At 42.1% G+C, this 15378-nt stretch overlaps 2 protein-coding genes across 2 annotated transcripts in view; both read left to right on the top strand.

The window, feature by feature from the left end:
• Window positions 1–8750, top strand: part of MCCC2 (methylcrotonoyl-CoA carboxylase 2 (beta)) — a 41921-nt gene extending 33171 nt beyond the window's left edge. Inside the window, exon 17 of the mRNA XM_010578099.1 lies at window positions 8404–8750. Coding sequence (XP_010576401.1) covers window positions 8404–8521 — 118 coding nt within the window. The 3' untranslated portion in view covers window positions 8522–8750. The remainder of the gene's footprint in view (window positions 1–8403) is intronic.
• A 5946-nt stretch (window positions 8751–14696) lies between these two features.
• The window catches only part of CARTPT (CART prepropeptide), a 1155-nt gene continuing 473 nt past the window's right edge, over window positions 14697–15378 (top strand). Inside the window, exon 1 of the mRNA XM_010578159.1 lies at window positions 14697–14745. Within this exon, the coding sequence (XP_010576461.1) occupies window positions 14697–14745 (49 nt within the window). The remainder of the gene's footprint in view (window positions 14746–15378) is intronic.

Consider the following 15378-nt stretch of genomic DNA (forward strand, 5'->3'; position numbering starts at 1 on the left):
TGTTGAGAAGTCCTTTGCAGTGTTTTGTGCTCAGGTTAATGGGATATTGGTAGATGCCCAGGAACTAGTTAGGCTGATGAAGCAAGGTGGCATCCTGGAGTGTTACCTCTGGAAACTAGCTTGGAGGCTTTCTTGGCCTCTGTTACTCTACATTAGTTTTATCCTGTCTGTATTAATCTTCCTGCACATTTTGCTGCTTGTGGTATCCAAAAGCTATTCCTCCACTGGCTTTCAGCTGCTAACGATGGTAAGACGGTAGCATGTAATAACAGAGCTTTACTGTGCCTCTATGGCTTCTCATTTTGCAGAAAGAATATTAGTCGCATACAACTGTGGAGTCTGCTGTATGTATGGTTTTGTATATCTGAATTAAAATTACTGATGCTTTTCTTACCTGCAAGCTGGGAAGTCTGGAAACAAACTGAGTACAGAGTGGTTGCAATATGATAAATTTTGATGTGGGTGGGCATCATAGGCAGAAATTACGTGAACAAGTGGGTGCAAGATACTCTGTTGATGTCATAGAGATGCCAACAAGAGAAGGCATTTGGGGGCCTTTTTATCTAAGTCAATACCTGCTTAATCTGATGTATGACAAGTTTGATACAGCAGCAGCAGCATAGCATCACTGAGCTCCTTTATGAATTGTTTATCATGATCTGAAGGAATATACAAAATTAATGGTAGCTTTTACTCAGTTTTCTGTTGGGGTTGTGGAATGAACTTAACTGAAATAATCGTACCTGGGGGATTCATACTCACTTTAATGTTGAATCAAATGAATGCCTTCATTAAATGGAAGCTCTTGCCATTTTGCCCTGGCTGGTGCTGTGATGGGATAAGTATTCTTAGTAGGATACGTAGCACGGGATTTGTGGTGTCGTCTAGGCAGATTTCGGTGATGCAGTCATAGAGCATGTGGGTCATGGGTTTAGGGAGGGTTTTAGTCTTGTCACTGTTTGGTCTCTGCTTCTGGCAGAGGCCTGTATGGTAGTGCTGCAGAGAGTCATAGAAACTCTCAACTTCCTGAGGTTTTATGCATGTGTACAATCCCCACTGATACTAAGTTACAATTTATTGGGGGTTTTACATATAATCAATGAGGATACTTCTGTGAAATTGCGAATTGATACTGACACAGACTTTGTGGTGGCACACTCACTTTGATTTTTTTTATTTTTTTAAAATCTTTTAAATTGATTTAAATTTCATAGGGTATTCCCCAAATTGAGAGATGGTGTCAGCTGTTAAAAACTTTTGTGCTATCTCTTTTAGTACTCCTTAAAGATCAAGCCTAGTACCTGTGTCATAAAACCTTGTGCCCTGAGGCAAGAAGGAAAAATAAAACCACATATTATTATCTTTTATAACTGGATTTTAAGGAGAAGAATTTTCCAGTGATATAATGACATTTAAAAAACAAGTCAAACTGTCTGTATTTAAAATTAATCCTTGCCATGCAGAAGATGATGAATGGTTTGATTTCTTTTTTTTTTTTACATTTGCTTTTTTTCATATGTTCACTGGCAACACAGTCATAGTCTCTTTGCACTCATGATTGAAAATCATTGGATTTATTTAACGTTAAATATATTCAGTATATTAGCAATATAAAACCTTGTCCTCTCCCCAACACCAACAGACCATTGTCAGTATTTACACCAGTAGGTTACTAACCTGCAAGAAAGTAGGTTCACATGTAAGATTGCAACCAAGTTGGTGAGGGTACTGGAGCACAAGTCTTATGAGGAGCAGCTGAGGGAACTGGGGTTATTTAGTCTGGAGAAAAGGAGGCTGAGGGGAGACCTTATCGCTCTATACAACTACCTGAAAGCAGGTTGTAGTGAGGTGGGTGCTGGCCTCTTCTGTCAGGTGGCTGGAGATAGGACGAGAGGAAATGGCCTCAAATTGCAGCAGGGGAGGTTTAGATTGAATATTAGGAAAAATTTCTTTACTGGGAGGGTTGTCAGACATTGGAACAGGCTGCCCAGGGAAGTGGTTGAGTCACCATCCCTGGAGGTATTCAAAAAGCCTGTAGACAAGGCGCTTCAGGACATGGTTTAGGGGGCATGGTTGATGGTTGCACTCAATGATCTTGAAGGTCTTTTCCAACCTAAATGATTCTATGATTAAGGTTAGAATTTTAAAAAGTCATTCTAAATTTTTAATAATGTCCAGTGATTTTTGGACATGAAACATGAGTATTTAACACCAGTTTTGTGCTGTCTACTGAGCAACTTTTACCAGTTTATGTTTCCAGAATACCTGGCCATTTTGTGAAGTTAGGTTGCAAATCCAGAAGGCACCTCAGTAAACAGCCTAAGTTTGCCTAGCCTAGCGGTTAGGAAGTGCTCTTAATGCTAGTGTTACTGAAAAAACTGGTCGAAGAAACTGTCTGAGACTCGATTTTGGAATTTTAGAAAGCAGGCATTCTTTATTGCAGTGCTGGATGCACGGGGGATAATGTTTCCTAGTGTGCATCCCGTTACCTACAGCAAACAGCTTATATTGTTCTAATCATATACATATTCATGTCATCGTTTACATAGTGTCCGCCCTTTGGGCATGCACATTGTGGGTCATCTCCTTTTCCTAGTTAGCTGACCTTGGCAGGTTTTAATTACAAAAACTCAGCAGGACCCAAGGCTTATCATCAGGGCCCAAGGCTTCTTGTCTGTTGATGCACCTATTTGGTGCATACCATTGACAGAGCTCAAGGTTTTCTTACCTTATTCCTACATACCAAAGTTTCAAAGTTGTTCAAGCATCAAAAGTTCATCACTACAGCAATACAGTTAAGTTTTCTTTCTCAGGCCTTTATTTAAGGCATCACTAGGTGTCTTGTCCTTCATTTAAAAAAGCAGGGTAGTTACATATTTCTTATTGTGCCTGTAGCTTGGAAGGGAAACTTAATAGGCACAGATGCGAGCTGCCTGAGAACTGACATGGGTCTGGGTTGCATGTGGTTGGATTCATGTGATGCTGCACTCAAGCTAATAAGCCCAACTGAGACATGAAGTCAAATTTCACAGCTGAAATCCCGCTGAGGTGCAATGAAAGTGAAATGCACCTTTGCACTGAGGAGTGCTTGTGAGAACAGTGTGTGACTGGCTCAGGTCAAGACAGTGCAGGCTGGTTTTTCTCTGTCTTTAATCCATGTAGGTACAGTCTACATTGTCTAGGAGCTCTTAATTGTTCTCTGCTGTCTTGTAGAGACAGTTGGGTATATCAGTACATGTTCTTATGTTTTCTGCCCTGATTTCATGCCTTCCTGCCAATATTACGTGTGCCTTGTTCCTTCACTTATTGCTAATTCCTAAGCAAGATCTCAGACCAATAGCTCAAAAGTTTTCATTACTGTGAAGTAGGCTGCTGTTATGGGTTTGTGTGGCACAGGTTTTTTTGGTAGCGGGAGAGGGGCCGCCGGGGTGGCTCCTGTGAGAAGCTGCCAGAAGCTTCCCCAGCTCCAAGTCAGATCAGCCTCTGGCCCAGGCCGAGGCCATCAGTGACGGTGGTAGTGCCTCTGGGAGAACAGATTTGAGAAGGGGAACCTGCAGTGAGTAGGGGGATTGGAGTGTGAGAGGAACCCCTATGAAGATACCGAGGTCAGTGCAGAAGGAGTGGGAGGAGGTGCGCTGGAGGAGGTTGATGCCCCTGCAGCCCGTGGTGAGACAGCAGGCTGTGCCCCCCCCCCAGCCCATGGAGGGGAGCAGGGGAGCAGATGCCCCTGAAGATGGCCATGACTCCATGGGAAAACCTGTGCTGGAGCAGCCTGTGACTGAAGATCAGCCCATGGAAAGGACCCACACCAGGGAAGTTCAGGAAGAACTGAAGCCCGTGGGAAGGACCCACGCCAGGGAAGTTTGTGAGGAACTGCAGCCTGCGGAGAGGACTCACATTAGAGAAGCTCATGAAGGGCTGTCTCCCATGGGAGGGACCCCACGGCGGAGCAGGGGACGGGGGAGGAGTCCTCCCCCCAAGGAGGAAGGAGCGGCAGAGACAAGGTATGGGGAGCTGACCCCAACCCCATCCCCTGTTCCCCTGCGCCGCCGGGGGGAGGAGGGAGAGAGAACCAGGAGTGGGGTTGAGCCGGGAAGGAGGGAGGGGTGGGTGGAAGGTGTTCTCAGGTTTGGTTTTACTTCCTAATATCCTTGGTTTGATTTGATTGGTAGTAAATTAAACTGATGTCGTTTCTTCCCCAAGTTGAGCCTGTCTTTTGCCTGTGACCATAAGTGGTGAGTGATCCCTCCCAGTCCTTATCTTGACCCATGAGCCTGCCTTTATATTTTCTCCTCATCCCACCAGGGCCCGGGGGGGCGTGAGTGAGTGGCTGTGTGGTGTTTTGTTACTGGCTGGGCTGAAACCACGACAGCTGCCCAAGCAGAAGCAATGAGATGAAGTAGGATTATAGTTTTTGCATCAAGTAATGTACCTGAGGGAGGGATTTAGGCACCTTCTACCTTGGAGCCAACCCATTTGTTAGCCAGCACCATTAGTTGCTTATTGGCAAGCATCTGCCGTAGGTCAGGGAGAAGAAGTAACCTCTTCCCTTTGCACTAAAGGATGCTTCCTGTCTGGTCCCAAGCATGGTAAAAAAGACAGTTGACTGTCAACCAAATGTCAGGGTGCTGTATTGAAAGTCAATCTGGACAGCCTTGGTTTTGCCAGACGCTAGCTAGATCCCTCCAGCAAACTCCCAACAGCTTTGCGTTACTGAGAGGAAAGAATGATGATGGGCAGAAAGACTGCTGCCTGTATTGCTGCTTGGGTGCAGCTAGTTTGAAGGCTGCCTCATGCTGTCCTCTTGCTAAGATACGGGGACCGGTCTGCCTCACCCCTAATGTCCATTGAGATTGTTGTGACCCTTCCAGTTGACTTCATTAGGCTTTGAATCAAGCTTTTAGTAGTACTAATGAGAGGGAAGGAAAATGCCCTAATGATCTTAAAATACAAGCAGTTTCCCTATTTACTCTGCTTATATAATTTTGCTTATAAATTATAACTTGTTATATGTACAGGATGTCAATACTGTTCCCTGCAGTTGTATTTTCTTGTCAAACTTCAATCAATTATTTTATTAGAACCTCTCACAGTGAGCAGTCTTAATTAACAGGACTCATTAGGCAGCACGCTTTTTAATGGATTATATTAATCTGTTTACAGGGTTCTAAAATTATTTCAGTGGTTTGCATCTTAACAAGTTACATAGGAATTTTACTTCGGGGGACTTCATTTCTTCTACTCACAGTGTCTAGGTTACAGATATTTTATGAGTGTAGTTGTGACTTATGTTCTAGCAATGGGGTCTTAATAGATAGTTTAATTATTAATGTTACATGCCAGTAGAGAGTGTAGTTTTCTTTAAATAAAGAGAAGCAGAAGCCAGGGGTGACCATATAAAAGCAGCTTGACTTCCATGCAACATAAAATCTTTCTGGTTGTCAATATAAGTTAATTGTGTTCTTATAAAAAAACCAAATCTGCCATTAAAATGTGTTTCATGTTTAGAAGATAATGTTTATTGCAGTGGTATGCATTATGAAGTTGCAGCTTGGAGGGTACCACCTTAAGTTGATGATTCTTTTTGATTCAGTTCATCCCTGCACTCTTAAGGCCCTTAGCAGATTTATTAAACGCTTTTAAGAAGTATGAATTCCTTCATTCAGTTTCAATGTGTTCCATAAATAAAAAAGTTAATTGCAAGTGTTCATTAAAAAAAGATGATATGCAGAGGAAACAACCCTGTAACAGTCAAAAACCCCAAATTTGCTTAAAAATAGAAATTACTGTATTTGTTCTTAACAGTTGTTTTTTTCACAGCCCCAAGAAAACAAAGAGATTGTGGTCAATTTGACCTCACAAAACTACTTTGCTTTTCACTATTAATAGGGATCTTCTTCATCCCTTTGGTGGATTAATCTGACTATATTCATCAAAACTTAATCAAGATCTAAAATAGAAGAAGGAAAGGAAAGCATATGCATTAAACTTTGGTAATGCATACTTCATGATGTTGAAAGTATAGGAAATACTCTACCTTGGCCATTCTATCATGCTAGATTATACAAACAGGTATAACCACTATCTTGGGGAAAAAACAGAGAATTCAAACAACTCTTAAATAAGTCTCAGTAAACCCAAGTTGTATTTGGTCCTGTGGTTATTTTGAACAAAAAAGGTTCTAATTGTTTTTGTTGTATGGTAAGAAGCACTTGCTCTGAGTCTCTTTTCAATGGAGTATTGTTAAAATATGTCAAAATATTTTAATGAGTTATTACTTACAATTTAGAGCTACAGTTAGGAAAGGAGATATTTGCAGGAACCAGAGTGCAAGAGCTTATACCGTGCAGTTTTTCCAGAATATGATATAGACAATTCTTGTGTGTCTTCTGCAACAGAATTTGCTGTTGGTACCACTTCCACACAGACGCAAGCATGACTGTTAGAATATTCCAATGCATGGCTTACTAGCCCACTAGAAAGGAGATACTCACTGAGAATTCTAAATGAGAACAGATTAGACAGAGCTACAGTTTCCTTATATTTGTAATTTGGGTTTATAGCTTTTTTTTTTCCTTCCCCCCTTGAAAGAAGTTATTTTTTTTCCAGACTTCTTGCTATGCTGGTTGGGACCTGTTAGCCAGGTCAGTGAGTGCCATGGCTACTGTGGTGTAAAATCTCTGTAATCAAGCTTTTGTTTTCAGTCCCCAAAAAGAAACAGAACAATTTTTCCCAATTAACAGCAAAGTCTTCCCTTCTCCAAACTCCTTTCTCCTTTTTGTACTTCAGCTTGCTCTTGTGCCCCGTTTAGGGTAAAAGTCTCTTTTGCTTGGGGAGCTACACCATAGTAAGATATATTTATAGTACAATGTTCTTTCTGAGTTGGGTATCTTTTTTCTTATGTCTCTGCTAGTTGGAGAGCAAACTTCTAAGCTTGAGTCTGAACCCTCGTGCATCATCTTGTTACAGGTGTCCTTTATTACAATTCCACTTTGTGCATCCTAGGATAGATAAATGTATTTGTTGTAAAATAAAAAGCATACATTGTCAGTCTCCTAATATTATTATCTAATTTGATGAATACTACTTTCACAGCAAATGGCAAAAAAAAGCAAAGATGGAAAACACTCAGAAATGTCTGCTGCTGCCTTGAGCTTATCAGCATGTATTTATGTACAGTTTGCAGTCCTTTCTTTTAGGGATGAAGTTGGCACATTTAGTATGGAGAGAAGAGTGCAAAATTTATAATTTCCCGTCTAAAAGATTTTTTTCAATTAATCTTCAAACCAGGAAATTTGCAGCTGGAAACTTTAGTTCAAAAGGAATAGCTATACTTTTGATAGTCAGTCTTAGCTCCCTATTCATGACCCTTGTATTTTTACATTTTCCACAGACAAAGAATTAAACATTAGCCAACGCTGAAGTAAGTTTAAAAAGATTGCATAATAAGTCTCTCTAGGAAAAGATGGGATGGAGGCGGAGCATAGCTATCTTAACTAAAGATATGTGCGTATGTTTTGCAGACCCTGATTAAAATGTATGCTTATTTAAGTGAGACTGGGTTGCAATGAGCGGCGCAGTATCTTGTTTAATTATCTTGCTGGGCAGGTAGTAGTTATAAAATATTTACAGTTTTGTGGCCTGCTGGGGGTTTTGACATGGATTTTATTTTGGGTAGGATGGAGCAGTCATTGAGAACTGATACCAGAAGTACTTTAATTTTTGGATAATATCAGACTATTTACAAGTGTATTTGATTTTGGGGAACTTGGGAATTTGGTAATTGCTCATTCATAATTTAATTGCCTTCAGGGTTGGGTTAAGGATGGTATCTTACAGGATGGTATCTTACAGTTGTTTAGAAATGGACTTCAGAAAAAATAAATACAACAAATACTGGAAATACTTGGAATTTACTGTGGCTCTTTTAATGATGAAAGAATAAACACTTGTATCGTCCTCATCTGGCAGCTGAACTAACCCGAATAATGTAAATAATGATGTGACGTAGCCCTTTAAAATACTAGCATTCTTAATAGAATAAGATAGGTCACTGACAAAAGGTCATTTTCCATGTGAATATTAAAAAACAGAGGGTCTCTTTTCTCTAAGGTGATGACTTTGTACTAAAAAGAAGTATGAAGAATCTAGTTTAAAATACGTAGATCTGATGTTCTTCATTTATCCAAAATTTATTCTTTGTTCTGTAAGACACGCACCAGAGTAACACGCACCAGTCTATTGCATTGATGGTTAAGGTGAATTAACTCCATGGCTTTGAGTATAATTTAGCTCTTTAGTCTACTCTCTTTAGTGTAACTATTTTCAGTTTCATGTGCTTGAAAATCTACCCACTGAATATGTTAATTTCCTTTAATTACTATTGTTTGATTTTTTTTCTAGATTATGGGATGATGGAATTATCGATCCAGCTGACACAAGACTGGTTTTGGGCCTCAGTCTCAGTGCAGCATTAAATGCACCTACGAAGAAGACAGAATTTGGGGTTTTCAGGATGTAAACTTAAACGTACACTCATCAGAATTACATTGTATATTTTAATTGGGGCTGGAGAGCAAACTAACTACAATGTTGAGGTGATTAAAATATAAAGTGTTGTACAATGCTATTTTTAATGGAAATGTCATAATTTGTTTTCACTGAGTAATCATCACACAGTGCTTCAGAGTTTTGATTGTGATTTGAGATCAGTCACAGAGTCACAGTGCTTGTATAGCTGCACTGCATGAATAAACTGCAACTTCTAGTGTTATGTTTAATGTTTGACAAGAAACCATTGATACCATCTCTTAAATAAATCTGCAAAATAAGCCACATATTTGGTGCTTATCAGCTGTTCTATTTCTTTTAATTCTTCTTTATATGTCTCCCATAAATGCAAAATATTTTTGCAAACCAACAAAAAAAAAATCCACATTTGCTAGTAAATAATTTTTGCAAAAGAAAAGTTCTGTAAGGGCAGCCAGGGAGTTCAACACAGCATGAAATTACAGATTTCATGAAATTACAGATTTCATGCAGCTGTTGGCATTTTGGCCTTTCTCTGGCTTTCATCCAAAGAACGCTGCTCTCCTGTACTGTTCCCTGAAGTGAAAAGAACAGGAGAACCTGATAGATGCATAGTGTTTTGTGGGAGAGCTGGGGAGTGTATGCTGATATCTGTAGGAGCTGCAGCTTGCTGAGAGCACTTCTGAGGATGGGGCTTAGCTGCAAAGGTGTTTAAACATCTTGCTGTGTGATCTTTCTGGCAATTTTAGTTTCATGAAGATGGAGCGTTCTTCCCACGTGGATCAATGCTTCACCCAGAGCACATGCCTGAATCCCACTGACTATAGGGCTATTGAGATGCTGTAGTGCTTTGGTTAATCTTACTTATTTATCGTAGTTTGTTGCAGTGTAATGGTTTTCAAGAATTCAGTGCCTGTCATTTCATTTGTTCTCTTTAGAAATACTGCACCTTGTAGAAACTAAATGCTTGGCATGTAGTGTGCCTAGAATAAGAAGGTAAATACTTTGCTAGCTGGGACTAGGAAGGTGATTTTACCTAGCTTTGCCCTTACAGGTGCACAGATAACTATTGGCAGAAATATTTCTTGACTGAGAATCAAATCGAAGAAGAGTTAATGTACATGGAAGGAGGTCCTATCCTGTGCTGGCCTGTGGGGAGAAGAAAGATTGCTAATAGGAGTAATCATCCTGGGTAACTACGCTAGCTGTAGTCTTCCTAGACTTGGGTGGCAGGGGAGTTCCCCTTGGAGCCAGGAGGAGGAAGGAACGTCTGCTAGCTACTAGCCCTCTCAGTTGTGTCTTGGGCAGATGCAAAAGTGAAAATGAAGTCATTATTTGGAATGGGGATTTTCAGTGTAGAATACAGACTGCCCAGCATATGCTGAGCAGCGGGGTGTCTGGTATCATCTCTACATTGCACTAAAGACCAGTTTTCTCTCTCACTTTACTGACAAGAAATCTATCTGAAACCTGGTGTGTTCTGCACCACTAGAATTACTACTTCTATAGGTCTGCATACATGTAATCTCACTGTTGTGCTCAAATGCATGTTCTTAGTATATAAAATATTTCTCTAGCAGAGAGTAAAATACTGCAGTAAATGGCAACTAGGCACAGGGCTGTGCTTTTGTGCCACTGATTCTTGTTATTGTCTCACTACACAAATTTGTAAACATGTTGGGTATGGCCCTGGGATTTCTTTATTGTAAAAGTACAGTGACATTACTTATGGCTGCTGGACTTCTGAAATTCCTTTAAAAATACCCTACTTTTAAATATGTATATGTAAAATATAGCCAGGGAGAACAAAGGTTTCAGACCTTGAAATGTTTGTTATTAATGGTTTTCAATAAAAATAAACACTCTCTCTTTTCTCCTACTACAGTTGAGTAATCAGTTCAGGCACCTGTTGTCTTTCTGCTCTAAATTATGGGGGTCACTTTCCCCAGTCTGTTAGTCCCAAAGCCATAAGGAGTAGTGCCTTTTTCTGCTAAGAAAATTGATCACTTCAGAATAATATTTTTGCTTTGAATATATTCTTTCAATGAGACTGGTAATAAAGTTCTGAGTTGGAGACAGTAACCGATAATCCTGGGATACAGACAGTGTAAGTAGATATGTTTGGGAGGATTCATGCTTCTGAGATTCATAACTCCCGGCTGATTGTTACGTCTGAAAGCACAGCTATTTACGGTTATCAGAATTTCTTCCTCTGAATAGGTGTGCAAGCCAAGTGAAAACATGTCTCTGAATAAGTAAGAATGTTCTGCCTTAATAGTACTTACCTTTGGAAACTTGTTAAACAAATGAAATTCATCAGCACGGGCTTAGCATCCTATTGTCATGTTCTGGTTAGGGGAGAGCGGGACCTTCACTGCAGAGGAATGATTCAAGGAATTACTAGCAGTTATCACTCCCCTGCTGCCTAGCAGACTATTTTGGAAGAGCTTTTGCCGGTTAACGTGCTGTGCTGTGTATGTAGGCAGTGACCATACGCAGTGCATGTTGTGTGTGATGGTGCTGTGATGGCAAAGATGGCCTCTTGCTGCCCAGGGGTTTGCTGAAATAGTCACCCACAGCTCTTACATTGCCTCTGTCATCAGGAATGTTGGGCCCTTGCAGTGGCAGCTACTTTTTATTTAGGTTTATTTAACACAGACTCCTTTACATAGTCATTCTCACTTCCTATTGCCATTGCTCTACCAGTAGGATCTCTTTTGGATGTTTAATGAAAGGAAGTGTTAAACCTAATAAAAGGCAGCTGCCACTGCAAGGGCAGAAGAGTCCTGAAAGCAGAGGCAATGTAAGAGGTGTGGGTGACGTATTTCGAGACTTGTCTTACCCATCTCGGCTATGTGTCACCTATTCATCATCGTATTGGAGCAGCTCATAACCATTAATCTCTTTACTTACTGGAAAGGATGATACTTGGAATGACACTGATTTTTCAGATGAAATTTGAGGAACAAGGGAAATGGCTTTGCCATTATCAAGTGCACAAGCAGTGGTGGACCAGGACCTCAAAGTCAATGCTCCAGGCTTCCAGGGGACCTTTCTGCTCCATCTAGTCTTGCCTCGGGGATTGCTCTTCTCAGCTGCATGCCTCCCTCCTGCTTCAGAGCAGTGGTAAGGCCAAGCGTTAGCTAGTTCCAGCTCTCTTTGATAGCTGGACATAGCCTATTTAGGAGAGGTCAACATTTGAGTACAAGGAGTTTAAAAGGGCCGATACTATGACCTTGATGGTGTTTTCAAACACCTCTGCAGAAGGAAGTAGAAAGCTGTGAAAGACGTGAGCTAAGCTGCTTGCTTGTCATGTCCCTAGGTACTGTTGGCAGTAACCAAGGTGCTTCTCAAATTACGTGGGCCGAGATGGTGAATTCAGGATGGGTCATAAAAACCTACCCATTGCCATTTTCCTTTTTATTCTCATGGCAGTTAGGAAGGTCCTCAGAGCCACTGGGAGCTACAACGTGGTCACCAACCAAAATCGGTGGCAGGTTGTATAACAAACATCAAGGGCAGAGCCTCTGGTACACAATCATTGTGAGGCTTGCATGCCTGCTTCCAAGGCTGACATGAGATGTAGCTAGTGCACAGCCTCTGTGATAGCTCTGCCTGCAGAAGTGGAGAGGCTATAAATGTAATTTCTGAGAAGCCACTGGCTGGGTGCCTGTTCCCACCCCTCTTCCACCCATTTTGGAGTTAGTTTAATGAGGAGTTTATAGCTCCAGTGTTTGTGTTGGCATTTGTGTATGTGCTGTTCTTGTGAGAACCCATCTTTTATTTAGATGGCATTTTTCCAATCTGTTACTCATCAACATGAATTGGTATCTCCTGCTGAAACAGATGTTATCTTTCAAGTATGCCTCTGGACTCTATTATTGCTTCGAATGTGGCAGAACCCTAATTTATCTTAGATTTTCCTCGCTGTTTGAGATTTCAGCCAAAGAAATGTCTTGATTCAGAAAACCAACAGTGGTATGTTATATTAACTTTTTTCTTTGAGGTTTATAAATTAAGGCAATTCAGCAAAGCACTTAGAAAAGCCTGCTGCTTTTCAAGCAAAGCCTTAAAGCATCCACTTAAAGCCAGATGTCCACCTTCATGGCTCTGATTCAACAGAATACTTGAACAAATGCTTCACACTAATCTCTACAGTCTAGTAGTCATAAAATCCATCCAACTCTGTGTCTACGTCAAGCCAAAACTAGAACACATAAATGCATCAGAGCTGCTCAGTGGATACTCCATTATTTTGACACCAGCGTCAACAGAAACTTCCATTATTTTCCCACTTTTAGAATTATATTCAATTAACGGATCATGATGGAAGAGTGTGATTATGAGAAGCATATACCATGTACAACTTCAGAAATTATCCACTTGATATACAGATTTTAAGGGACTTTGGCTGTGTCCTGTTTGTACCTCATCTGCAGTAACATTCATATGGAGGAAAAAGTCAGTTAACTTTGAGAAGCTTGAATTAATGCAGAGCTACAACAGAGCTTTCCATCTCTGAGGTTTAACAGCATTTCGTGTAGATTATCTGGAGCTGAGCTCTGTAGTGCCACAGACTCCCCTAATTTCACAGCCAGTTGTCTTATGACTGGCTACTGATGCTATCAAAAAGTACCTGCCTTTTTGTACTTGTAAACAGTGATTTCGCATTTTTATACCTTGACCCTGTTCTGCTCCTTGACATGGTAGCTTCTGACACTCTGATACTCAGCTATCCTGTGTCTGATGACTTTTTTACCCCCTAGTGCTGGAGAAAAAGTTTACAAGAACGGCTGAATAGGGAGCAGGGGACAGGGATGTTTGTGGAGACAGTGATACAGACAGTAACAGGCACAGAAATGTATAGTTTTGTGGGTATCTGTAGCCAGACAGTTACAATGACTTTTGGAAATACAAATTTGTAATTGCCTCCAGATTCAACAATAATTTTACTGGGGGAACTAACAAATTCAGCTTTTTACTGGAAGTGCAAGTTGGAAAGAAAACAGTGATGTTTTCCGAGCATCTCTGTGGTAGTTTTCAACACTGCATGAGTAATCCTCATACTATGAAATATGGCTTGAATTTTTGGTCAGGCTTCACAGACGCTGCCTTTGAAGTTGAATAGGCCATATATCTGCCTCTCTGTATGAAGCGTTGCGTTTTTCTTAGCCTGTGTTACTTCTGTGCTCTGAGAAACTTTGCTTTGGCAATCCCACCATTTCCAGCACTTCATGTAGCTGCGTTTTTGCTCCAGCCTGGGATATGGGATTTGGTATGAGTGGTTCACCACCAGCCTGATGTCTGACATCTCAGCCTTCCCTGTGGCAAAATGAGACTGGAGGATTCGTGCAAACACACAGAGGTTCTCTACTCTGAACAGCAATTACAAATGAGACCTTTGCTGGATGTGATGATCAATAGGAGAGTGTGGGAGGAGGTAACAGCAAGAGGTGAATACACAGCTCGGGAGGCAAGCAGCATGATAGTGAGAAAGACTGGAGTCTTTTTATTGCCTGAAACAAAGTGGTGCTGTTGAAAATTACTTGTTAAGCAGCACTCCTCTTGGTCCCTTTAAACACTGCCTTCCTGTTTGGAAAAATATGTCCCTGGGCCTGTTTAATTTTCTTTAAACAACTTTTTTTTTTTCCTTACATTGCTTTGCCTTTTCAGGCTGATCCTAGCTACCCTGGAAATGACCAACTAGGAGAGTTCTGTTAACGAGATTTTCCAAATTCCTCCTTCTTCAGATAATCCTCCCTCCACCTAGGGAGGAATTTCCAAATTCCTCCTTCTCCAGCAGCAGCTCCTGCTGCTGCTAGCTGGAGGGGAGGAACATCCCCATGCCACTGCACAGCTGGGAGCTGGGAGTGGAGCCTCCTCGGAGGCAGACCCTGCTCACTGCCTCCTTGTCCCCACAACCATCACGCCAGAGGGTCAAATGTCTCATGCCAGCAAAGCTGATGCTCAGGTCCCCCCTGTTCTGCCACAGCCTTGGCCTGGAGACATGAGCCTGGAGAGGGCTGAGCACTGCCCCTCGTCTTGCTTGCTCTCCTTGGCACACCACTGCTTTTCTTAGTGGGGGAAGCTGCTCCTGTCTTCCTCCTGCCCCCCACCGTGAACGTGAGACTCGGGCAGGTTTGGGCCTGCCAGGGAGCTTTTTGGCCATGGTGTTGATGAACATGAGGCCACCAAGCTTGCTAGAGCCAAGAGTCGGTAAGAAGGTCTGAATGGAGATGAGTGCACTGATGCTAAGGTCTCCTTTTGGTGACTCTGCTTTTTCTCTCTCCAAAAGGAGGTGGCCTTACTTCGCACACAGGACGGACGGATAACGCTCGCTGAGCACCTGCTCAGTCATACGACATTTGGCCTCAAGCACCGTTTCAGAGTTCTTCTTGGAGTACCAGCAATTACTTTTTTCCTGGGCCTTTTGACGCTGCTTCTTACCTTGCTCTGCGTGGCCCTGAGCCTTCTTCCCACCCTGTGGGTGGCTACCCCACCTGTCCTCATTCAAGCATCCCATCCTCATCAGCTGGTTGCTCACCATCTCTATCTTCTCCCCCTGCCCGACTCCTTCAGGTTGATCCTCCCATCCCGGCTCTTCCTCCCAACACACCGTGCTTTTTCCTTAGCCCCCGGGGCTACTAACTCTCCCTCCTCTCAGGTCCCTGGGTTGATTTCCAAGCCTGGTCTCCCCGACGGCCCAACCTCCACTCGCTTCTGCGGGTGTCTGCCGGCCTCCCTCTCCCTCCTCCTTCCCGACCCCCACGGGCGAGGGGAGAGCCTCCCACTCTCCTCGCACAACAGGGGGGCAACGCAGCCCTTCGCCGTGGACAAGACACGGGCGGG

Source organism: Haliaeetus leucocephalus, unplaced genomic scaffold (assembly GCF_000737465.1).
Source record: "Haliaeetus leucocephalus isolate CR32 unplaced genomic scaffold, Haliaeetus_leucocephalus-4.0 Scaffold605, whole genome shotgun sequence".
Classification (NCBI taxonomy): domain Eukaryota; kingdom Metazoa; phylum Chordata; class Aves; order Accipitriformes; family Accipitridae; genus Haliaeetus; species Haliaeetus leucocephalus.